Source organism: Anguilla rostrata, chromosome 2 (assembly GCF_018555375.3).
Source record: "Anguilla rostrata isolate EN2019 chromosome 2, ASM1855537v3, whole genome shotgun sequence".
Lineage (NCBI taxonomy): Eukaryota > Metazoa > Chordata > Actinopteri > Anguilliformes > Anguillidae > Anguilla > Anguilla rostrata.
The window spans coordinates 31660336-31686555 of record NC_057934.1 but is presented as its reverse complement, the minus strand read 5'-3'; the positions used below and the strand labels follow the sequence as shown (position 1 = coordinate 31686555).

Sequence of the window (26220 nt, the reverse complement as noted above, 5' to 3'; positions counted from 1 at the left end):
GTGTGTTGTGTTGTGTCTTTCTTCTCATCATTTGTGGTACATGCTGACTGTAAATGACATTGCTGAAATATTCAAGGAGACACGATTAAATGCCATCATTTTTAATGAGTACAAGAGTTACAAATAAGTTACAGCGAATCACGTTACATTACAGCTGTCTTGTATCGTTCCAATGTTGGCAAATAAGCGCGTGTTGGGGCAGACTAAAATCTCTCCTCACTCCACACAAAATGAAATCACGAAAGATCAGCTGACTTTGGAAATGTATTTGTCTTAACTTGGCATGGATGTCCCCCACCCCCAAACAAAAAACAAACAAGGACATCGAAGGAACGAAAGTGTGACCTCATTCTTTTTTTAGAACTATAAGCGCAAAATAAGTGTCAACCCCTGCTTTGGATTACATAGTTCATCTACCTTTCTTAAACCATCCGTCTCCTCTTAGTACAAAGTTCAAGGTTAGATTTCACTACAAAAGCCCTTTTTTAAAAAGTTGCATGTACTGACCAAGGTGAAATAGTGGATTGAATGACATACGTTTAACTGTTTGCACTACAGTACAATGTAACATTTTAAATATTTAAGTTACCAATTATGATTAAACATTTAAAATGTAAATCATTCTTTCTTTTGGTTCCATGGGCATCTAAGTTGAAGCACAGAGTTCAACTTTATGCAGTGTATGTCCATCTATTTCTGGGAATGGTCAAATATCCATTTAATGACACTGAGATTAATCTGAGTGTACTTCCTATAACGTAAGGGTGGTGCTAAGGTAATAAAATAAATTGTATAAAAATAAGATAAAATTGTAAAATTTGATAATATAATACAGGCTTGTCAGTCTTGTTTAATCAACTAATTCTAACCACCAGACAGAATGACATGCTTGTAAACAATTTTGAATTCAAGACCTTTGACAGTTCATAATTAAAATATGGTAATATACCTTAACATACTGAATACAATTTAGTAAAGTTTACTTTTTTGTACTCTCCTATTTACTTGCTTTTCAAAGTAGGTATCAGGTATTCTTCTCATAATTCTTTTTTAAATAGAACACGCTTTACTTGAGTATAATATATGTAGAGTAAAATGAGGTTGTGGTAAACAAGTAAACATTATTCATGTCTTGTTTCAACAGCCCCATTATAAAGACATGTACTGAAATTTACATTTTGCGCAAAACAAGCAGATTAGATTAATCTGAACACAGTTTGGTAGGTGTCTCTTTTCCTATTCAAAATTTATTTATAGACTTTTCTGAGAAATATGTATGGTAATTGTGTACTTAACTGTGTGCGCATAAAGAATTTCCCATATATGCCAGTCAATTTTAAAGTGTGTTGATAATTGGCACATACATTGTAAGTTTCATCAGGGAAGACAGCCAGTCTTTCACTGGCACTGGGGTATAGCCACATAGGAAAGAAACAGGAGAAGCTCTTATTTCTAAATGAATAAATAATAGATAACAATTTTTTTTCTTTTAAACATGAATTAATTGGCACCAAATCCAATGCTGAGTAAATGTTTTGAATCCACCAATATTCTTTTATTTACTTGCATCAAATGAATCCTCATTCTGACCCTCATCTTCGTAAAGACCTCTCGCCTCTTCTATCTACAGCGGGGTAATGGCTGGGCCACTGTATTGCACAGCCAATATGGCAGTTTGGTACAGTTTGTAGACCTCCTCATGAGAATTTCCCAACCTCCCCTGAAACCCCTGAAACCTCCAACAGGGACAATACATCTCCCGGATGTTTTGCACAACCTATCACTGTGTGAGTTCACACTACATAATGCAGTAGAGAAGGCTCATCAGCCACTACGTTAAGACCCTTCAACACCCATTCTTATTGCGCGTACGTTTTTTTGAGTGACACATTGGTCCGGATCAGTCATGTTCTCTAGCTTGTTTTTTTTTTTTTCCCCCAGGGAAAGCTCACATTCATTTGGTCGGTTTCGTACTGTTGCATTTTGCAGGACACTGATACCAATTTTTTCGCAAAACGAGGGCCCACAAAGTCAAGACAAAGCAGCTCATAAAGACAAATTGCAGCTTCAAAGGTCCCTTTTGTTCTGCATTACATAGCCAGAAGCAGAGATAACATAGACAATGTAGAGCTCCAGTCCTGGGACCACCAAGCAGAGTAAATCTATAGTCAGGATACACTTTAGAAAAATTGTGCACTTTCTGGAATATAAAGAGCAGCACACAAAAGCTATGACACTCACTGATAAATGTGTTGTATGGACTGGATATTTCAACAACTTTTGCATTTCTCTATCACTTTAGCTTTTTGACATTTATTCAGAATATACATATCTAAGCACTGAAGCAAAAACAAAGTGTTGCTTGGATTTCCCCCCCTCCATTTTTTGACCATAAAAAGCAGTGTGTTGCATTAACATATTAACTCCACTACGGACTATTATTTTTTGAACTGGTCATGTAAGCTTCACGGTGTAGACTACTTTCGGGAGCGATGGACCGAAAACAACGCACAGAATGGACTGCAAATACAGGGACCGGATGTGGGGATGTGGGATGTCACAGGGGGCTGCCCTGGGTGGGCCTGCACCCTATTACCCAGATCCTACGCAGGGCATTGTGGGAACGTGCAGTAGCATTACCAGCAGGTGGGGGGTGTGGCGGGTCAGGTTACATGATCTCGATGTCCCGCTCAATCCCCACGTACTTCAGGGCATCAGCTTGGCTGTACCTGAAGCACAGAAAGGGCGAACAGCACAGCATTACAAATCCATCATGAACATCCATCGTATAACAGTCCCAAAAAACTACATCCCTAATGACTATGCAATGTATTAAATTGTATAAAGGTAATTATATTATTTTCTTCAGCATGACACAGAAATATTTAGCTTGCTATAGAATCATAGTCCCCACATACAGCGGCATGAGCTAACCGCATTTTTTCTGTGAGCACTCCTCTTGGGAATGTAGCCAATAAGATGGTTCCCCCATCCTTTCTACCTATCTCTGAGACTCTGGAATTCTAATATCAATTTGAAATGATGGCTTCACACCCAACGTCCAGGTTATCCAAGAGAGCCTGAAACACGAACAAATCTGGAATTTTTCAATCAAAATATGCAGCACAGTTCTTTCAAAAGTGGCACATCATTGAAAGGCTGGACCACAACTCCGGAGAAGATCTGCCAATCCCTCACCTGTAGTCAAAGAACAGCTCCTCTCCCTGCTGGATGGCCCTTTTGGCAAAGATCCCTATCCTGTGGTCTCCATTCACCATCACCACTGTGACAACAGCTCAGGTCAGCCATATTAGTTCTAGCACACTCAATATTGCTTTTCCTTGTACAAACAAAGTACACATTTGTGTCAGTGCATCAGCTCTTACCTTTAGCATAACAGTTGGGATTCACAGAGTGGTTTGCAAATCTGATTTTGTTTCCTTTTCTGGTGGCATCCACAACAAAGTCTGTTGGAAAAGAAAAGTGAGTAGAATGCTCGTTGCATAGCATGGACGATAACTGTCGACCAACCACAGGGTTATTCAAATTCAGCATGCTCGTTACAATGGGATTTCTTGGCCCTTTATTACTATGCAACATAACCAGGGTCAACACATTTACAACAACATTTATGTCACACAGATGCTGCCAGCATGTGATCTGTTGTGTGCTGATATTGAATTCTGCATTGTAGTCCAAACTATTCTCTGAAACATAGACTATATTTGAGTCATGCCACAGACAAGATATACAAGACAGAGATATTAAAGCAATAGCACAAAGTCACAAAACTTAGTTCATGATTTTCAGTAGCCCTGGTTATAAACAATGTCTGAACATGCATTTAATGTGGCTAATGAGACCAGAAATGTGAAATGAGTACCATTGTTCAGGTTGAACAGGAAGCTGGACATGTACTTGTCATAGATCCTACCACGCCGGTCAGCTTCATCTTGGGAAATGAGCTGAAGAGACACATGTGTAGTTCAGTCACTCTGTTCTGGTTTCTTTCAGACTGAGTTCTCTGAAGAATATAAACACTCACAAAAGCAGCAGTGCTTGTATTGCTTGGTCCTGGTCTTGGGATGACAACACATTTGACTTCTTCCCCACTTTAATTTATCTAGCGAGATTACTAGGCCATTAGAAACACCTCCTCCTGGGTTGTGCAGGAGCAGGGTTGATAAGCCTGGCTGGAGTCAGTTCAGCATGAGCAGGGCCTCGGAGTTCATCTCAGCGATCACATGACCATCTAAGCTGTCAAGGCATATTTCGGCAGTTACCCTCCAGGTATCCCCGTAGGCGCTCCAAGTCCAGTAATCCTTTGCCAATAAGCAGAGACTAATTATACAATTAGGGCCTAATTATGAGCGTTATGGCTAAGTGTGGAGGAAGTGAAACATGGATGCACTAACATTATGACCACTGAGAGAGTAAAAACAATGTCTTACAAGTACCAACAGATTTCATTTATTTTAAACTAATCTTTATACCACAGAACAAAGGCTGCAATAGACCAGAACTTAGAGACACATTAGGGAGAGGGCGATAAGGTTTGCATAAAGGAAAGGCATCAGGATTCAGAAACAAAGAGGGAAAACTAATGTGTTTCAGCCCAGAAACCCAAAAAATGGGAAAGAAGTCGAGGTGCTTGAACCAGGACCGTGATTACTAGAGAATTTCCTTATCCAGGCAACTTCTCTGAAAGGTGAGGCTAGCTGAGTGAAAGACTGCACTCAACACGTACAGGCATGTGTATAACTTAATAGATGTGAACAGGGACACGTAATCCAAGTTTTTCACGCATCGTTGCACTGACTCTATTAAATGAAGTTATACACATGCCAATACGTGTTGAGTGTTCCAGGGTTTTAACTCAGGGTTTTTATTTTCACCCTTTGGAGAATTTGCTTGGGTAAAGAAATTCTTTTAAGCATTATTTCATTTATGACTTAAAGGAGGCAGTGACCAATTATTGAAATTTTATTCATATTAAAAAAGTTGATCATCAAAAATGACATCCATGTGGTACACGGAGGTGCCATAATAACATCTACTCAACCATGTAGGCAGGATTTACCCCGATGACTGATTTTCGTAAAAATAAAATCGAACTGCCAACAGAATGTCTGTTCACTGAAAAGTCTGTCTTAAGTGTTTTGGTCTTGTAATGAGACTTAAAATCTTTTTTCTTCTCTCAAATAGAAAATATTAGCTTGGTTCATGTTCCTGTTCACTTGACATGTCAAATTTTATTACCCCATTGGCAAATCTTGCAATGAGTTAAACTCTCACCTCACTGGCAACATTTTGGGCTTATTTAATAAAAAAGTAAAACAGTAATTATTATAATTATTATTATTATAATTATTATAATAATAATAATTATTATTATTAAGTGAAAATATAAGAGAAATACTTGTTGAGATTGACTTTTTTTTTTGGTTTTTGCAGTGTTGAATCAACAGATTCGAAAGATCTTTTTATTTTGCACATTTTATCTTCCACAACCTGGTCTATCAATTCAGGAAAGCGCAGGCAAGCATGCTTTCTTTCATACAGCAGCTCACAAATCGGGCACACACACTCGCACACGCACACACACACACACTCGCACACGCACACATGCGCACACACACACATACAGTCACACGAGTCAGAGGAAGGCACTTTTTTTGTGCAATTCAACAGATGGCCTTACGGATGCCCGATCAACCAGTGGGGGTTGCTGCTGTGTGATAAGTTACTGCCATCCTGGCCTACTGAAACTCTCCCACCCCTGGGCAGTGCCTGAGCCAATTCTATGTTGCCCTGAGAGACTGCTGGGCTCAGTCGAGAAACATACCCGTGGGGCTGTATTGTCTTATGCTTTACATTCATTCTCATGCATTGATTGGAGTCTGTTTGTTGCAATCTGGTCATTGACTTGTGAAATGAAGGGAAGGAAATGGCTTGATCCAGCACTTTACAGGTTCTCAGGTTTTCTAGAGCACCAAGCAAAAGTGCCTCGCCACCGAAAAAAAGAAGCAAAAAAAACTATGAAAGTGTCTGACTGGACTTGCCTCTCCACAGTACTCAGAGATGAACTCGTTCTTCTGCACGGACTCTTTGATGAAAGTTCCCCAACCAGCCACATCCGAAGGTGCCAGGAGGAGGTGCTACGGACAGGTCAGACAAATTAGCCAGGGCACACAGTCTGATTCAGTGCCACACAGGAGCACATACAACACAGCAGTGACAGGAGGACTTCAGTCCAATTCACACTTTTAAATACAAAATCTTACAGTACCTTGAGATAACACCATATATTTTTAATAGCTTAACTTAAGAAGGGCACCAGTATCTGCAATTGTCTGAGACATGCTTAAATAGAGTGTTCACGGACCTCAACGACTCAGTAACACTGCAGAGTATATGGGATACAGTAAAGCAATATGGCCAGCAGCCTGAATATAATATTCGGACATGCGCTGTAATAATTTAACATAACGTTCTTTAAAATTAGAAATAGTGCATGACACGCTTTCAAATCATTGTGCTTAAAAAAAGCAGTCCACAGAATTAGGGACTACTCAAGATGGACTACATCACAACAGTTCTAATGCATTACATATATGTACTGTTGTCAGTGGAAGTATGCAAGAGAATTGTGCATTGCACTGCATTCAGCACTCAGTCCAACTCACAGAGACTGAACTACAGAAGCCCACTGATCCTTTTTATGCTTTTAAGTGAATGGGTCTGAATACTTTCCGAATGTTCTGTAACTTAGCAAAAAACCCCACAGATCCCAGATCCCGTGCATGTGGACTCCACTGGAGAAGGTGTGTTTTTGTGGACCCCGGCCCGGGTGACTGTCCCCCCCCCCTTACCTTCTTCAGGCCCCTCTGGATGCTGCAGTTCTTGCAGGACAGGCTCTTGCTGTCCCAGTGGTCGGTGGCGCCGCAGGTCATGCACAGGTCCGGGTCGCACTCGCGCACCGCCAGGTAGCAGGGGCACTGCTTGGTGTTGCACTGGGTCTTGCAGCGGCAGCCCGGGAAGCGGTTCTGGCCTGGGGTCGGAAACCAAGAGACACGGCGGCACTCGGGGGGGGGGAGGAAGAGACACGTAAAAAACGACGGCGAAGCGACACCAGAGCGGTTTCAGGCGTGAACCTTTTTTTTTTTCGAGCGGAGGCCTGCCGCTTCTTGCCAGCTTTCTGTCGCTATCGTCTTCCTCCTTCACACCAGCTGACAAGTCCAATGTTTTAACATTCTGCTTGGAGAAGCTACTTATCCAGCTGTGTTTTTACAGCCAAATTGCTTGTAGAATGGTAGAACAACAGTGTCCCACCTGAGACTTAAAGCCTACAGTGGTCTGTTGCTTAGTGCATTGGTTTTCAAACTAAATCCTGTGGTGGAACTTCTATTCTTCATAGCATGCACAGCTGTTTCTGACATAATGCGGCTAAAGAGGGAAAATAATCCCTCAAAATATGAAAAGTGTAATTAAGAAAAATTTACAGATCATTAAAATTGTGGTTGAAATGAAAACCAGCAGGGGTCCCACAGGACTGAGTTTGAAAACCACTGAGTATACTACAAATTACTGCCATCTACTGGAGAATCAGAAATATTATCACACAGCCTGTAACTGAAAGCATCTTGCTGTGTAGCCTCTAGTTCTGTTTGTCTTCAGTGGGCAGTAGTCACTGACACATCCTCACTTGCCTCCTGAAGAGTGTTCCTGATCTGCTGGACAAGTGTTTGGGGGTTGTTCTTCATTATGGTGAGAATTATTCAGTCATCAACTGTAGAGGTCTTCCTTGGCCTACCAGGCCTTTTGTGAGTACTGCGCTCACCAGTGCTCTTTATTCTTGATGATGTTACAAAAAAGTTGATTTTGGTAAGCCTAAGGTTTGGCTTATGTCTTTGACAGTTTTTTTCTTATTTCTTAGCCTCATAATGGCTTCCTGGACTTTAATTGGCACAACTCCAGTGCTCATGTTGACAGACACCAACAACAAACTCTAGACTAGATGCTGAAAGCTCTCTTATACCTGCACTAAGGAAGCAATTGAACACACCTGACAAATCAGAAACACCTGTGTTGTCCTATATAAAATGTGTGAATGTGCATCTTAACCACCGCATGTGAACTGTTTGATTGCTAATCTAAAATTGTGAAGTACCGAGCCAAATCAAGAAAAAAATATCTTTGTCCCAAACATTATGGAGCTCACTGTATGTTTGTGTGTGTGTGTATATATATATATATATATATATATATATATATATATATATATATATATATATATATACTGTGTGTATATATATATGCATATATATACTGTGTGTGTGTACTATATAAATACATATATATATATGTATAATTTTAAATATCCATGTTTATGTATCATTAAGACAAAGGTCCACACTCTTATATTCACACATACACACACACATGTGAAGCTGAAACATTTAAATCTCCTTCAAAATCAATCCCTACAAAGCGCATTGTTTCACAATCAAATGAATGGTTTCCACATTACACACTCTGACTTTTTCCATCTTTAAAAAAAAGCACAAGTTCTGGAAACGCTTCCCTGGTACACCAAATCGAATCTCACTAATATCCGAATTTCGGTCCAGGTTACACGCATTCCCAATTACAGTTATTCTGGTATCGAATGGGCAGACGGGGGCTGGCCCATTCACTGCCAACCACACAACAGATGCCCTCTGCAGTGATTGCCCTCTCTCCCTCTCCTTATTACCTGAATATCAAACAATGGCATCATTCCACCGTCCACATTTTGCACACAAGAGCACTGTATTTGACAGTTGCCCTACACATGTTGTTTGATACCCTCTAAATGTTTTATATATTAGGCCCAAAAGTGAGTAACAAATGAATCAGACCCTTTCTGAGGAACCACAGAAGGTCAAGAGAACGGAGGCCAGCTGGGGCACTTCTGTGTGGTATTGGCTTGACTCAGAGGAAGGTGAAGGGGCTTGGATGTATGGGATCATTATAAACTGCAAGCGACTTACACTCCGAGTCACACTGGCAGAACTTCTCACAGAAGTTTTGGGTCATCACACAGGGGCAAGCGCTGTCACATGGGTGGTCGGGGTGATCACACGGCTGGTAGTTGTACACCTGATTGGATGAATTATCTTAAGGGGGAAGTAGAAAAAACAACATGAGACACCAAAACTAAACAAATCTATGTGTACAATACATAGCCATTTTACATTACATTACATTTACATTTGAAGGAAATGCAAATTTTGAGTAAGGTTCAAGTGAATTCTATGTCCACTAGGAACTTACCTTTCTTAAGTTGAATCTTTGCCCACAACCTGGAAAAAGGCCCACAAAACAATGCAACATTGTTTAAAAATTGTATCATTCTTCATGCTTCACTGATATTCACTGGTATCAATTCCCTTTTTGAATCAATACCCTCTTTGAACATTTCAATATGGAATAAAACATGTACAGTGACTTTTTTGTACTCCACAAACAAGATAAAACATGACATGTCCTTGAGTTAGTTTCTTTGAATGAAAACTTTGTTGAGAATGAGATCACTGAATACTGTGGAGGCTGGCAGCTTGCCTGTGCTTCCTCTTCTTCTTCTGTGGTGAGATGGCCCCATCCTCCAGAGGGACACGGTGGATGAGCATCTCCTTCACCGCGAAATCGTACACCTGGGGAAAGAGCAGTGAGTCTCACTCACAGTGAGAGAAAACAAGCATACGCACTCCAAAAAAAGCTGGCGAAAAACACAAACATTTTCAACCATGTTCAATCATAACGTTGAACACATCAACCCATAAGTCTTCATCAAAACAAGCAGACCCATACTCCCGCTCACCTACAATCTGTAACTATTTGTAACTAAGTACATACGCACTATGACCAGCAAGAAAAATGACAGTGCCTGCATTTCACCAATTTTACCAGAGCAAAAAGCACCACCTTAGTACTGTAGATACCAAATGTCACAATTCTACAGCAGGGAAGAGGGCTATGGCTCTGCTAGGCCTTGATAAGCCTAGCCCTATGCCTTTGCTTAAGGAAAGGCTGCTTATGGAGCTGGACAAACAGAAGGTTGTGAGTTATCTGCTGGTACTGTACAGTACTACCTGACCTGAACTACTTAAAGAAGAATCCCACTGTCTAAGCGGATACAGTTGGATGTTCTCTGGGTTGGAGTATAACAGGAAAGAATTTCAAATGGGAACAGGAATATTTGAGAACGGCATACTGGTCCTGACACGGTATGCTCATTACCGATGCTTTACGAATCTAAATTGAGATCATTAATAAAGGTCTGCATAAGCTTCAGTGGACAGGACCTGATTCGTACGAGTAACACGTCCTCTTCAGAAGCTCCTGGAAGCAGGCAGGAGGCTGAAGTCGTAGGCCTCACCACGGGGTGTCACTCTAACACAGCCAGAGCTAACAGTAAGCAGCGTGCAGCACGCTAACAGGCGAAGAGCTTCCCCTACCCTGTCCCTCCTTCCCTCTGAACCTGTCTGCCAAGAATGGATCTGGCGCATTCTCTTAAAAAATTTTTTTTTTTTTAAAAGACGGACATAGCATCGAAGCTCGTTTCAGCGTTTCCAGTCACAAAAAAACCACAAGCTTACAGGGGGGGAGAAAAAGCGTACACGTAAGCAGGGTATTGGATGACGCAGCGCAAGAACACCGAAGCGTCCCCTGGAGAAACGCCGGATTGTTTTTTTGCCCTTTTATAAACTGCCGCTGTGTCATTCATCTTTAGTTTTCTCTCCAGTTCGTCGGCGGTTCGCAGCAGCGGCGTAGAGGCCCCTGCGGATGACGCAGCCGGCCCGCATTTCCTGCGCGTATCGCCGCGCGTGACCGCTGTGTTTTTTTTAACCAGCGAACCGTGCGGCCGAGCGTTCGATAGGGCTTTTAACTGGGCGTGACTCAGAGCTGCAACCATTTACATCCCGTACATCAAATGCAGCTAACAGAGTTGGGATTTTCGATGTTTAACCGAACAACCCCAGAAATGAACATTTATAGTCTAAGTCATTTCACGGCACTGCTGCTTTTCATTAATGACTCAGCATTAACTCATTTTCATACGGGCGCACCGGCACACGAAAGGGTGTTGAGACGTGCGCGGGTCCACCTACTTTCAGGCAGCCTACTGCCTCCAGGTGGATGCATAAGCCCATATGCATGGCAGCCCAGCCCAGCCCAGCCCAGCTGCGTCTACCTGCTTGCAGGTCTTGGTGCCGATGAGGCGGGCGATGGAGCAGAAGTTGTTGTAGTAGGTGCCGTGCAGCACCCGGAAGAGGGACTCCTCGGCGCCGCTCCACTGGACCTGCGGCTCCGCCTCCTCCCCGCCGTCGCCTCCCTGCCTCATCTTCGTGGGCGTCTGGCAGCGCGAGTTCCCCTCTGTGACACACAGAGCGCCACAGTTACCGTGACATCCCCCCCCACTCCCCCTCCTCACAACCCTCAACCCCCCGCCACCGCACCCCCCCTCCCCCCCCCCCGTACCCCCCCCTACCCCCCCACACCACCCCGCCACCCTTCCTCGCATCGATCGCGAGCGCGCTGACGCGGACCCTTTCGCGTATTAGCACAGTCCGCTCCGCCGCTCCTGGCCACGGAACAGAAATTGAATCAAGTTGTTTATACGCTGGGATCACTTAGCGGGGGGAAGCGAGGAGGGGGGTCGGGGGTGGGGTGGGGGGGTAGGGGGCGCTCACTCAACCGCAGGCCCCTGAGGACGGATACCGACATCAACACACGGAGCGCCGAGTCATCCAAATGTCGTCCGAATGAGATGGCGTCGGGGGAAGCGCTCGAACCCCCGGCACTCGCCCAGGAGCGTTTTCGGGGATCGCCGGCGCAGAAGGGAACAGAGTGAGGCTGTGCGCACGGGGGGGCCGGAGAGCTTGGCCCCCCCCCCCCAGGAGCAGGATGCGGCATTGTGGGGGGTTGGGGGGGGGGGGGTGGTGAATCAGGTCTATGTTCCTGACCCCCCCCTGCCAAAAGGCAGAGAGCCCGGCGCTCGCTGGCGATGGCTCAGAGACTGCGGCAGCACGCTGTCGCTCACGGTCCTACGGGGAGCCCGATAATGGCGATTGCGCAACAGCGACGGCCGCATCTGTTTTTCGACGTGACCGTCTCCTCGGCCGCGGAGCGGAAAGCTCTTCATCTTCATCTATCTTTTTGGAAAAGGAAAACGAGCTGTCAGCAAAATTCGATACGCTGGCGTTCTTCCCACCCCTCGTCAAGCATATCTGTCATTCGCGAGCGGGACTGAGGGGGACCAATGAAAGGAGGCTTTGTTTCCTGTTTTTGGTTCAGCAGACCGATTCTGTTGTTTTGTTTGGAATAAAGCACTTTGGCAAATGTTTTTCTACCTGAGTCATCTCTGACCAAATCCCCTCAGTGTTCATTTATTTTCAACTTATGCGTAGCTGCACGTCATTTGTCTTAATCTTATTTCCTTTGAGATGACGGGGGAATTAAATGCCTTCTTGGAACTTACTGGAAGACGAGGGCCACTTAATAAGTCAAGTTTTGGCCAACTGCAAGACCGAATGTGGGGCGACGCACTGAAGCTTTCGGACACTTAAAAATCAATGCTGCCCTGACAAAAACCGAAAGAGAGTTTCAGAGACACTCGAGGAGCAAAGGGAAGCCCTCTGTCTGCACGACACAACAGTATCTTCAGCTGTATTTTGTGCCATTAGCCCAGGGGTGCACAACAAGGGCCAATCCACTTCAGGATTTTGTGCGAACATTTGCCAACATTTATTAAATTAGCCCAATCATATCTTGATCTGACACGTGTATGAGCACCAGCTACAGCCGCAGACCGCAAGTGTATCCTAGAGATTGTGCTGTGCTGAAGCAGTGTAGTTTATAGGGCTGTAAGAAATGGTAATCGGTTGGAACAAAAATCAGCACGCAGATCGGCCCTCCAGGACCGGAGTTGTGCACCCCTGCATTAGCCCCAACAGACACTTAGCCTGGCTTGAGTAAGCCTAATCAATGTGTGATGGCACGGTTTATCACAAGCCGGGGGCGTAGATGCACACAGAGGGCACGTAGCCCGGTCGGAGGAGGCCATGCGGCACAGTGGCTAGAGTGGGCCGGGCGCAGGTTCGCGATCACCTGAGGAGCTGGTGGTCTCGTGGTCACTGTCGCCCTCCTTGCTCTCCCCGGTCGAGGCAGATGACCCCGGGCAGCTGGCGCTGGGCGGGCGGGGCTGCCTTCGTCGCCGCCGCGACCGCTGGGCCCTCAGCATGTTGTGATCCGCAAACTCCTTCGCCCCTTTCTTCAGCCGGGCATGAGGGAGAGAGAGAGAGAGAAAGAGAGAGGGAGGGAGTGAGGGAGGGAGGGGGAGAGAGAGACAGAGAGGAAGGGAGGGAGAGAGAGAGAGAGAGAGGGAGGGAGAAGGGAGGAAGAGAGAGAGAGAGGGAGGGAGGGAGGGAGAAGGGAGAAGAGAGAGAGAGAAAGGGAGAGAGGGAGGGAGCAGGGAGAAGAGAGAGAGAGAGAGAGAGAGAGAGAGAGCAGGTAAGCAGGGGAGAAAGTGATGAACTGTTTAAACATGTTATCTAAAATCTACTTCTCTGCTGATGGTGAACTTCAGACAAGATGTGCAGGGCTTTGTACGGCCCCAGTTTGGAAATGTTCAAACTCTGTGATGCCTCTTGGAAAAGGGCTAATGAGCCTGTAATGACAGTAGATGGGAAGGTTTTGTCATATAGGTATCAGAGACCTAGAGAACACATAGTATTGGCGTGATGAAATGTGGAACAGGCCAGAAATGATTAAGCTATTTCAGTTGTGTGTGACACAGATGCCGGCCACAGGTCCATGTTGGTCCATTCGAGAGCATGTGACCATCTGTCCCCTTGCTGTGTTGACAAATTGGTCAGAAAACCTGTAGGAGTAGATCCAGGGCTCCAGAGTAACTTTTTACATTGGTTGCACTGGTGCGCCTAACTTTTTCATTTAGGTGCACCCAAAATTTTTTACCGCGCCTTTTGCCGCCGCAATAATGCATTTTAAACGTTACCTTTTTTGTCAGTTCCCATACACATTGGTAATTTCACAAACACATTATGTAAATGATTGTAAACAGGAATAAAGGTGCAGATAAATGATTTTTCTTTATTTAAATCACAGCACAAACAAGAAATCGCAATAACCTCAAGTGTTTAAAAAATAAACTTAAGTGCTGATGTTTAAAGTGCTTGACAAACTCAAATAAATCAATCAAACTCAAATAACTCAAACAAAAGTGTGCGCTGCTCCCGGAGGTTGAACTGAATTTGATGGTACTACACTGTCATAAGAGTGAAGTTATTAAATAGTTTTCCCAATAAAAATTCCCAAAAATTATGCAAAAGCACATTTTTCCAAACTAAGTGTTGTAGTATAACATAGGGACACTATGTGTGAAGTGATTTAGGACATACACTGTATAAGAGTGAATTATTGAATATTTTGTAGTGTCTTTTCGGTGTGGTCCCTGCACGTCGTCACAGCGGCTGTACTAGACCAATGTATTTGTCAGCTGGAGGACGGCTACTTTGGCTAAAATTAGGTGTAAGCTCTTTGCCTACCTTACTACGGATACTAAAGAGGTGCGTTGTGTTTAACACGTTGCTAGAGTTATTGATCGGAGTTGAATATGTGAATATTTCCAACTTTACCCAACTTCCTCCCTCCGACATTGCCTTGGTTTACTGTTGCCTCAAGCCAGTCTCAAGTCGAAATGACACAATTATGTTGTGATCTAGAGAAAATCATTATTTGTTATCTCGAGAAAACGTAATAATTAAGTTGTGATCTCGAGAAAACGATTATTTGTTTTCTCGAGATAACAAGATAATTAAGTTGTGATCTCGAGAAAACGTTATCGAATAAGAGAAATTAATTGTGATCTCGAAGAACAGGACAAAATAATATGCAACATAGGCGCACTCGCTCCGACTTACCGACATGCCTTTTTATTTCCCGCAAGCAAGAATTCAGTCAAGCCAATCAGGGTCAGAGTAGATGCTTGTTTTCTCGAATACGGAGTGAAATAAATCGTACTCAAGATAAACCTTAATGTCGGACGCGAATAAAATTTGTGACTGAAGAAGGCAAAGAGATCAGAGGGTTGAAAGGGCACCGGCAGCAGTGAGGTGTGAAATGGGAGGGGCACTGAGGAGGACGTAGCCAGGACACCTCACCTGCAGCAGGAAGCAGTCCAGCCCACAGGGTTCAGTCTCCTTTCGAATCTCCTTGTTCTTCCTCTTGTACACATTGGGAGTGGCGTGGAAGGCTGGAAACAAACAAAGCATCAACCGAAGTCAAACAAAGGTGGTAATGAAAGGGCATCGCCACATTTTAACAACTGGCACTGGTGGTGATGACAATGACCACCACAGACCGGACTTGACTGTTTGTTCCATCTTAAAATGTGTTAAAAAGTATAAAAACAGAAAGAGAGTGAAAGACTGAGACAGAGCAAATTCAATTTTTAAAAAATTGTATTCATAGTCATTTATGAGTCTCCTGCCATGTTGTCTCGCATGCTAATGTGTGCCTTCATACATTCCAGGGACAGTGCTGAACCGCACAGAATCGAACAGCCTGCGCTAAACCACCTTGGGCGCAGTGCTGAAGGGGGCTCTTAAAAGAGCGCACGACAGTAAGACCGGCGAAGTGGAGGGATAGGGACAGATTGGTAGAGAGGAACAGAGAGGGAGGGCGAGATTACGGTGGAGGAAGCAGTCGTATTTGAAGCAGCGCCTGCAGAACAGGGTGTGGAAGGAGTGCAGAGACTGCTCTCGCTGAACAGACTTGGCGAAGGGGCCGTCGATATTGGGCGTGCACTGAGGAGGTAGCTTGACCGGGCTGGGAGGCTCCAGAAGGTCCTTGTACCTGCAGGTGGAAGGGAGGCTAAGGTGAGGCAATAAGATAGAAGATTCTGCAATCTGTGAACCATTAGCATCGCTATCGTTCTTTTGTCTGGCAATTCACAATCTATACATTAGTCTGCAGTATACAGTATGCTATACATGGCCATCACGTTCACACTCATATACAAACAGATACGTACACTCATTCATGAATGCATACACATGCAAAATAATAAATATACACACACAAAAGAATCCACACAACAGAATTACGCTATTTAAAAATGTTCCTTACTTCTCCTTCAGCTGCTCTGTTGTGCCTTTGTACGGAAACATAGAGGCGATGGCTTTGAATATCTTGTCATGGGGGATCTTCTTATTGGTCACTAAATCTTTTGCTGCAGTGCACAATGGAAAATAACAAAAAATAATGAGCACTCTCATCTCTCAATTGTGTACCTTCTGGAAAAGTAACCTGGAATTTTTTTTATGTATCTCCAACAAAAACTATTTTGAAACATACATTTTATATACAAAGTATACAAATATAGGAGGGGACAAACACCCTTGGGGTTAAGTCAGAACCATCCCTAGTGAGCCTAAATCAATTGTGTGTTCATAGCCTATATCAACAGCCTTTTGTTAAAACTCTGCCTCTAGTGTCAAACGACACTGTTCAACCCTCATCTCAACTTGCCAAGTTGATACCCCAGAGTGCTAATCGTTTGATCTTTCCCTTTTGTCTTTGCATCCCCTGAGCCTACAGGCATGTACCTGCACAGGCCCTGAGTGAGCCGCTCTGTAATCTGCTAGGAGAGGCCCTAGGGCCTTGTCCTGTGCTGTGCCTATGTAGGCCCTGAGTGAGCCGCTCTGTAGTCTGCCTGAAGAGGCCCTAAGGGCCCGGCCCTGTGCTGTGCCTATGTAGGCCCTGAGTGAGCCGCTCTGTAATCTGCTAGGAGAGGCCCTAGGGCCTTGTCCTGTGCTGTGCCTATGTAGGCTTTAAGTGAGCCGCTCTGTAGTCTGCCTGAAGAGGCCCTAAGGGCCTTGTCCTGTGCTGTGCCTATGTAGGCCCTGAGTGAGCCGCTCTGTAGTCTGCTAGGAGAAGCTCTAAGGGCCTTGTCCTGTGCCTATGTAGGCCCTGAGTGAGCTGCCCTGCCTTTACACACTATCATCAATACAGGTGAACCACGGTGCTGCAAAATGCAAATGTAAGGTCAGACCTCCGTCCTCTAAACTGAATTAAATGACAAATAACCTTGTGTGTAACGGCACTAGGCATGTTTCTTCTGGGTAAGGGGAGATCTTGACACTGACAGGCAGACTATTATACAGACATCCCCGGAACGTTCTACTCGCAGAGGTCATTAGCGCTGAAATACGATGACGCATATCAGTGTTGTGAACAAACTGGTTCCTGAGAGGAAGGGTACCAATGCGCAGTGGGACAAGGGGGTGACAAAAGCAAACAAAATGAGCTGCAATGTGCCTGCCTCCTTCTAACTAAAGACAGGGATAGCAATAGATTATACCATTGGGTACTGTACACTTGAGCATGCTGCATAGCTTGTGGTTATGGAAACAATATATACAAACTCCTGGTCGGTATCTAGGTTTGTGCTGCAGGAACAAGCTTCAAGAAAAACAGAGCAGACCTAATCTGCTTTACACTGTCCTATCTGAGGAACTGTAATTTCAGCTGCTATTGTCTTTGGCAGGATTTGTTGGGCTACTGGACAGACATTTGTTTTAGCTCTGTCTGGTGCAAATAGATCTTTAGTCTGTCTGACAAAACCGTTTTCATCCCACAAAGGCAGAAGCCTAACTATGCCTTAACATTCAATGCAATTTTTAATTTCATTCTGCACAAACACAATTTGGTGAATTTACTTTGGTAATTACTAAACTAACCAAACTGTGTCTGTCAGGAATTAAGTAAACGCTTACATTCAATCATACATCAACGGAGAAGTGTTGATTGAATTCAGTTTTGTGTGGAGTCTCTGCAACTTGCGTAACTGCCTACCTTCTGCTATGCTTCGCCTCGTCTTCCTGAAAAGGACTGGCTGCCCAACCTTGGCATCTTCCACCCCCTCTGCCACACTCTTCCTCTCCACATCCTCTTCCACGGTCTCCCCACCCTCGTCTTCCTCCTCGTGATCTGAGTATTGGCTCAGCGCCTCCACCAACTCTTTGAAGATCTCGTCGTTGATGAAGCCGCCCTCTGGAGAAAACCGCAGGCCGAAAGAGGTCACAGAGAACACATGAGCTCCCCAGTGAGTCACATCACCCGCAGAGGGGCGCTTCCTCCCTCCACCTATGCCATTAGTCCAGGATGACATCATCGGACCAGCACATTCATCTGGGCTTGCCAATGCCTGGGGACCTCATGCTGAGAATACTCAGTGACATCTCTACTCACTTTTACATTTGCTTTGAAGATGATCTCTTTAGTTGACAGGTGACCGAATGGTGACTAAAAAACACTTTTGGATTAGCACATCACTTGACCAATCATGCATGACAGTGGTGGTATACAATCCATGCGTAACTCTCATGTATTACTGTACATGATAACCTCCTCCCCTTGAGGGTCACTCTTGGTGATTCCACCCAGTCGTGATTTCTATTAAAGCTGACAATGCTGCTTTGGTGAGTTAATGACTTGAAGTCTGCTTGATTTGATTGTATAGTTTAACACATTGCAAAATCTGCAATCGTTGTACTCCATACCTCTTCAGATTCCTAGAGGCTTCTCAATATAGTATTTGTTACATGTGAACTCAGCGTTTTCTTGCCCCTGACATATCTCATCAAATTATATATGTCCCATGGCTATAAGCGCAAGTCTCCAAAGTGTGAAACTCTTAAGTCAAAGTACGTAGGAAATATGTCACTCATTCTGAAACAAGAGAGAGCAAAATGCATTGATATTACTGCCATTTTAAAGAAATTCAGGCAATCTTTACTTCACTATGGCATTTTGATGGATGGACACTACTTTCATGAGCGTTCAACACCCATGCTATGAATTAAAAACAAAAGGAAGGGAAGGCTATACCACCATCACTGAGCTTTGATTTCCACATTTGTAACCATGTGAGAGATGATTAGCATGTTACAGTATTACAGCCAAAGAATTCTCTTGGCTGTAATGATTACAACTGTGCGGAGGAAGCGAGTTGGAGGCATAGCACTTCCAAGTGGGATGTATAAAATGTTTAAGCCAGAATTTGTCTGTCCCTTGAAGACAACTGTCAGGAAGCCTACGCTGGTGCCAGTGGGGAGGGGCGGCCTGGGTGTTCACCTCGGTCCCCGTGCACGCCGTCGTAGTTGTCGATGAGCTCCTCCAGGAAGGCTTCGTCCTGCTCCAGCACCTCATCCCCCATGTAAGGAATGTTGTGCAGGAACGTTTCGTCCTCCACCTGCAGAAAAGGAGATTCGATCAAGGGTGAATTTGTGACACAGCACAGAGCGCGACAAAAGGAAATGGAGCAGTAAAACACAGAGGAAATGTAACTGACACCCCTTACACCTACAGTATTTGGACATTTTTAAAATCGGCCATGTGTTCATTACCATTGTCAACTTGCTCCAAATGCACTCTGAAAGAAGCAATAGTAAAGTCAAAGCAGCATAAGACAAAGTACAATATTATGTGACCTTTACATGAGGTGATATTTTCATATTATGTGACCTTATGGGGTCTCCAAAATGCTATAAAACCATTGAGAATTCAGAATGGTTTGATAAATCAGGGGTGCCAACCCACGGTCCTGGATGCCAATAGTCGCTAAACAGTGTTTTTTTAATTCTCAGAAGGGGGAACGGTGGCAAAAACTGAGACAGAACAGTCTGTGCTTTAAATATTATGGTCATTATGAAGTAACCTGGACAATCTACACTATAAATTAACTCCATCAAGGAAAATCCACTAATTGTTTTGTGAATTTCCCGAACAAGCGTGACTTTAAGGACGCGTGTTAGCAATGGTTGTGGCTGAGTTGCTACTGACCATGAAGTTGTGCTGTAGTGGGGACCAGGAGTACATGAATGGGACTCCCGCAACTGTATTCAGAGTCCTCATCACAACACTCTGCTTCTTGAATGCAGGGAAACCAGATTCCACCACACACTGCTGTAAAAGGACAGAAGAAAAAGAACAAAATGAATACACTGGCCTGAACCATCCAAAGGTTTTCATGGGTCCACTCAAACCAGAACCCAAGACCTGACCTACCGTGGGCCCCAACTTGATGTTCAGGGATTTTTGAGACAGTTTTATTCAACTCTCTGTGTCATGCATATTGTATAACTGAGTTTTACATCTCTTTCAAATGCATATTAAATAACAGAGTGTTTCTGGACCTGTGAATCAGAAAATAAATCAGACTTTCATCATTTGCCACTACTGATAGTTTTCTTAAATCCTAGATCTTAGGCTTTAGCTGTCGAAGACAACAGTTCACCCACTTAACAGAAATATAGCTAAAATAATGGTGAAATAAGCATGTCTGGTGTTTTGTGTTAATCTGTTAGCTACTGACATTGTCTGAAAGTCACATTCTCTATTTTGAAATGATATTTGAGCACTTTTTTGACTGAAGGATTAGCTAAATTGCTAAAGATTAACTAAATTTGATTGCGCTAAGCGAATTTTTCTATTTTGTTAATTGCCGGACCGGGGGGGTTTGGTCGGGGAGATTGTGATTGTGGATCGGGCAGATTGCATATAGAATGGGCCGTATAGGATGGAGCGTCACTGATAAAAACAGTTCATTTCAATATTGGGGCAGTTCAGTTGGGAACAGGGGGAGCAGAGAAGTGATCACAAGCAAGGGTAAAGAACGAGGAATTGCACTGCAGTTCACTTGGTTTTACTTTGGGTATGGTTTTTCAGGATGATTACACATCATGCCCATTCCAGTTTTACTTGCACCTGCGAAGACCTTGAATCCCAAAACAGAATAAGAGCCCAGAACAATGGCTGCCATGGGTTCCAATTTGGCTCCAGGTACAAAGAAATCCATTCACCACAGAGCACAGGTAGCCATGACATTTCCGTCATTCGCTTTGGCATTTTTAAGAGAGGCCTTTTCTACAGGCATATTACTGGAAAGCAGACTTCCAAATTTTTTTTGTCTTTTTTGGCAGCTACATTACCAGTTCTTGAGCTTCCGGGAAGCAAGAGAGTGCTGGGATACAAGAATTCTGGCAAGACTCTTGTTCACGCTTTAATTGAAGGGCCTATGTATACTGTTGAGAGACAGTCAACAAATACTCTCCTTCCTATTAGTTCTGTATGACTCTTTTCTTAAATAGGTACTGTAGGCCTGCAATTGTAGATAGTAAGAAGGTAACAATACCTACCAGTTATGTCATTTATGCTGAAAACATGCCCATGAAACGCCTGACTGAAATTTAAAATGTAAGTCATACTTTGCAAGAAATTAAAATTTCTGAAAATTTTCATACAGCATTATATACTGTCAAAGAGGATGTCGTATAGATTAGCTGCAAACGAATTCAACTTAACAAAATGTACAGTATATTCCAAACTTCAGGGAACACAAGGGGTAAAGACGCTAAATATCTTGGTCCACCTTGTTGTTAGGCACAGCTCCCATGGCAGAGGCAAGCGGAATGGGCTGTATTCTCAGCTTGGACCACTCTTCATTCAGCAGGCTGGTCCTTTCCTTGATCTTCCTGCGACTGGCCATGAAAAAGGACTGGGGAAAGAGATACGAAATGTTAGCTTGTTACGTCATTTATTCACATAGATAAAATAAACTCTAACGTTTTCATAATTACAATATATTCTGAGCGCACACCGCTATCCAGAGTGCCGTATTTACATTTTTACAACAACTTACATGACCAAATATTCACTGAAGCAGTTAAGGTCATCAAAATAAAGGGCAAAACAGCAGGATGTACTGTAAACCATCTAGTGAAAAGCTCAGGTCTGTCGGCACCAAGTCCCAGTGTCTCCCACACATAGACTGCAGCAATGTTATCTGGATGTCATTCAGACTCTTAAGCCATCACTGAATGTTCTCTCAGAATCACCGAGACGCTATAACAACATGTTTAACTTGTAAAGCTTGCATTCAGTAGAATGCAAGCTTTTGAAACTAAAACCTGTTTTTGGCATTTTTTTTATTTCACATTTCACTTCATTTATTTTTGAAGCAAGAAATGGACAGTATTTTGAAAATAGCAAGAATGTACTATAATGTGTACTGCTATGTGTAGTTGCTTGGGCTGCAGTGCTTGTAATCACGGCTAGCTAGCTTTCTGACAGTCGCTTGCTAGCTTATGAAAAGGTGTCTCTATAGGAACCTCCCTCAAGACATGGAACAATTTTTTTTTTAAATTCTGGACATCAATCCTTCAAATGCTTTTGGAAAGTAAAAAAAATGTTTGGACCATCCATTTCTTGAGAGAACCTGCATAGCTCTAGTTCTAGTGCAACCACAAATCCATGAAGTTGCTCATTAGTATCTGCATGCCAGTGCTGCCCTTCCCTGTCCCAGATAACAGAAAGCAGACTTGACTGTTAAAAAGAGGCACAGGTAGCGCAAAAACCTGAACACTAACAATAGACATATGACCCGGCTATTACTACAGGAAAACGCCACACGTATCCGATCTGCCTCTTTTATACATGTTCCATATTTTTCTATTTCTTCTAAATGTAATGTTTGCATTGGTGCTACTGCTACCATCCCATTACCTCAGCTGACCTAGAACAGTGCAGCCAGATAAATGGAGGGGGGGGGGGGGGGCTGTGTGAGTTGTATCTTGTCCTATTACGTGTCCTTGTTCTGGTGTGGAGAAGTAGTTTTTAGGGCACTGAGCCACGTGCTTGGCCTGGTTTTCTCAAGTAAAGAATTAAACAGAAATAACTTTCAGGAGACATGAAAGTTATAGAGGAGAATTCTGGCCAAAGTGTTAAATGCATTCTGTTTTATGATATGTATGAAATACTTACATGCACAATTGAGCATTCTGCGGCATGTCCTAGAACCTAACCCTCCTCTTCCAGTCAATGGTGCAAGCAGACCTTACTACCAGGCAGAGATTTTCAATTGAGCGAACACAGACATAAAATGCCCTGTCATAAATCGGATGTTTTCTCTCAAGTAACAATTTTTGTCACTATAAGGCATCATGAGTCATTCAGAAAACATTCTTATGAGCATTCTGTCAATATGCGGTTTGTGTAAAGGGATGATTTCCTGATCTAGTAATTAAGTGAAAAGCAAGACAATGTCAACAACAAAGCCATAAATGATCCTCTGCCTGGAAGACTTTCTAGATTTTCTACATCTTGGGTCTCTTCAAGAGTACTATTGTTTGAGATTTCTCTCACGAAAAGTTCAGGCTTGCAGGTGACATCACTCAACATATCATAAAATGCATCGATGTGTAATATTTGGCAGGGGTTCCCCTATAAATCTGATACTATGCATGGTTTTCTAATTACAAACTAAACATGGATGAAGAAAGCATAATAACTGATAGTGAAAGGGCACACATACCTTGACTTCCTCAGCCTTACGGAAGCGCTTCAGTTGCCGAAGTCTCATGTACTCAGACTTGACTCTCTTCCTCCACTCCACTAGAGTGTTTGAGGGCTTGTTTGGCGGAAGGCCGCGAGTGTCCTCCATATTGCTGCTCTAAGACAATGCAGAATTACACACACATAAATAGGGCAGATGTGCAGACGATTAGCCTGAGATCCCTCCACATCCACATAGGAAAATTGCAAAGAGTCCAGAACACTGGTTAGCACACCAACACCACCACAGTGGCCTCTTCACATAGCCACTATGTTCATTTTTTACAGACAAAATATACTGGGACTAACTTCAAACTATACACAAAATTATTTATTGTATGCACCTCTGTTGACGAGAAGAAAATGTCATAAAGGAGAATTAAAGACCCATTATTCTTTGAGTGTGTTGAGATGTACTGTGAATGTCTGTGAACATGACAGCATTAGTAAACACTCTGTTTACAATGCTTAAATGCACATGCACTCATCAAATATGAGTTGCAACTTGTAAGCACCTTCCATTATTGATTATTCATTATTTTACCATTATTAATAGCCCACAAGCAAGTGTGTGATGTATAGATAGCCTACTTATAACACAGGAGGACTTGCAAACATGAAAAAAGTGAAAGTACTGACCATGACCTGTCTCACTCTGCTCTGCACATTTCCTTTCAGGTCACAAATGGGACCAAAAATCCCCCAAACAAGTGCACTGCTCATATTAACCAAACTATTTTCTCCAGAAAACCCACACACACACACACACATATATATATATATATATATCCACGTGTCCTTAACGAATAAAAAACGCATGACTCAAACTTTGTCATTCTTACATCTTTTTTTCTCTGCGTGTGTGAATGACCGCCGCCTGCTGCTTGCATGCTGTACTGAGCGTGTCCGCATTTTGGTGGGGCTTTAAAAGCAATACAGTGCATCCTGGATAGAGAAACAGTGTTGAGATATTTGATCATGCGGCACTGGGCAGAGAAACTGTCCAATGAGGGAAACAAAAACATGAAAAAAACACTGCGCTGTTGTGAGACGGTAAACATGGATCACGCCGTCACCATGGTCGGAAAAACACATGCTTCGAGCGTACAACATTGAACAGTGGAAGTGGGCGTGCCTCTTCGAACAGCAATATGAAAACGGTGCAGGGAAGTGCGTAGTACACTTTTACAGATTTCATAACCCTTTTAAGAAAGATCTAGAAGGTTCTTCTAAGCATACAAGGCAGCGAAAATACAAATTTTCACGATGATGCCCGACTGTGTAACCCCCTTCGTTAAAAATCGTACTCATAACATCGCCAAGCCTTTTATGCAACGAAAGATTTCCAGAAGACCTCGCTACTCCAGTAAGACTACAAGCAGTCAGTCACATCCCTTTTCACCAATACTATATAGCTAATAATGTACTTGCGAAAGTAGCACTACTCAGATTAACACAAGACATTATTATCATATTAAAATATAACGATACAACCAATAGGCTTCGATATTTTTAAACATGTGCAAGCAACACCATAAAATGAATAAAAAACAAAAAAACAATTTGTACGAAATTCGTATCCTACCTGTTATTGGTAGCAGTACGCTGTGCTAACGTGCAGAAAGGAACTCGAATCGCCTGGTTATTTATGTCCTGCACACGACGACGCTCTCTGAGCTGCGGACCAAATGCAGAATTCAATAGTCATGTGTTTCGATTCGCAAGATGAGAAGATGAGAAGATTCCTATGTTGTGCGCGAGCATGCTGAGATTGTTGTTGTCCTATCTACAGTTAGGAGCTGCGCACTCCGTCGGAGCAGCGGATGACGTCTTTATTATTAGACACCGTTGCTGTTTGACTGGGCAAGAGGGATTCTGTGTGAAACTAATGAACGTGTAAAGATATCGTTGCTTAACATTGCTATTACTAATAATAAGAACATATTATTATTATCATTATTGATGAAAATATAGTTCCATAATTAGTAGGCCTAGTCTAATTGAATAAGCAATATTAAGTTTATTAGCCTATATTATAGTTACATTTGGTTTTAACAATAGCAGTTATACGCATTCAATGCACTCTTCAGAAGTTGCATGAGTCATACTTGACAGAGGGGTTACCGGGAAATAGTTTTATTTACACCGACTGCCTTTTACTGGAAAAGGACAGGACGAGGGTTCGGGTATTACATGTGAGGGGGGTCCGGGGCAAACGTTTGGGAAATAAAGGGGGGTGGGATTTTTTGTAGGGAACAGAATTAACTCTTTCAGACATAGTTCTTGACTGACTTACAACGGTGCAGACTCATGACGCAACAGTTTTTTCCCCCAACTCTTATAAGCACTGAATTTTTCATCTTCCGTCTTGCTTACCTCACTATGTATATATATATATATATATACATACAGACATATATATTTATTTTATTTTATTTTATATTTATATAATATATATAACGATTATATAACAATTATAACAAATTTGATGACAGCGACAATTATTAGGCTGTTATTATTATTATTATTATTATTATTATTATTATTGGTGACAGTAAGAATGGTTAGCGCTGTGGTACTATCTGCAGTTGTAGTAGGAAATGCACACGGGTAGCGCTCGTATTTAAAGTGTAGTCTTACTCAGCCGAGATGAAATCGTTTTCAATGCAACGAAACAGGCAGCGAGAGAGCTTGTTGTTTTCCTTCTGTGGCGAGCAGTAGAGCAGGCGAGGTCGCTCGAGCCTCGCTATTGGTCCACATCAC

General features: G+C 43.1%; 1 protein-coding gene across 7 annotated transcripts; it reads right to left on the bottom strand.

Annotated features, from left to right (window-relative positions):
* Window positions 1–85: 85 nt before the first annotated feature.
* ezh1 (enhancer of zeste 1 polycomb repressive complex 2 subunit) lies at window positions 86–26220 on the bottom strand. 7 transcript variants are annotated; one of them, XM_064321596.1, is made up of 22 exons: window positions 26098–26220; window positions 25043–25134; window positions 24300–24402; window positions 23438–23575; window positions 21497–21622; window positions 19909–20031; window positions 19201–19318; window positions 17920–18117; window positions 16192–16294; window positions 15755–15918; window positions 15225–15316; window positions 13153–13315; window positions 11237–11418; window positions 9604–9695; window positions 9316–9344; window positions 9033–9158; window positions 6873–7051; window positions 6063–6158; window positions 3884–3965; window positions 3387–3467; window positions 3199–3283; window positions 86–2729 (listed from the first exon to the last, which is right to left on the bottom strand). In XM_064321596.1, the coding sequence occupies exons 3-22, from the start codon at window positions 24399–24401 to the stop codon at window positions 2669–2671; spliced, it is 2340 nt and encodes a 779-aa protein (XP_064177666.1). In that variant the 5' UTR covers window position 24402; window positions 25043–25134; window positions 26098–26220; the 3' UTR covers window positions 86–2668. The 7 variants fall into 7 exon arrangements, with proteins under 7 accessions (XP_064177666.1, XP_064177669.1, XP_064177665.1 ...); XM_064321599.1 differs by lacking the exon at window positions 24300–24402; XM_064321595.1 differs by lacking the exon at window positions 26098–26220 and having other exon boundaries at window positions 25043–25306.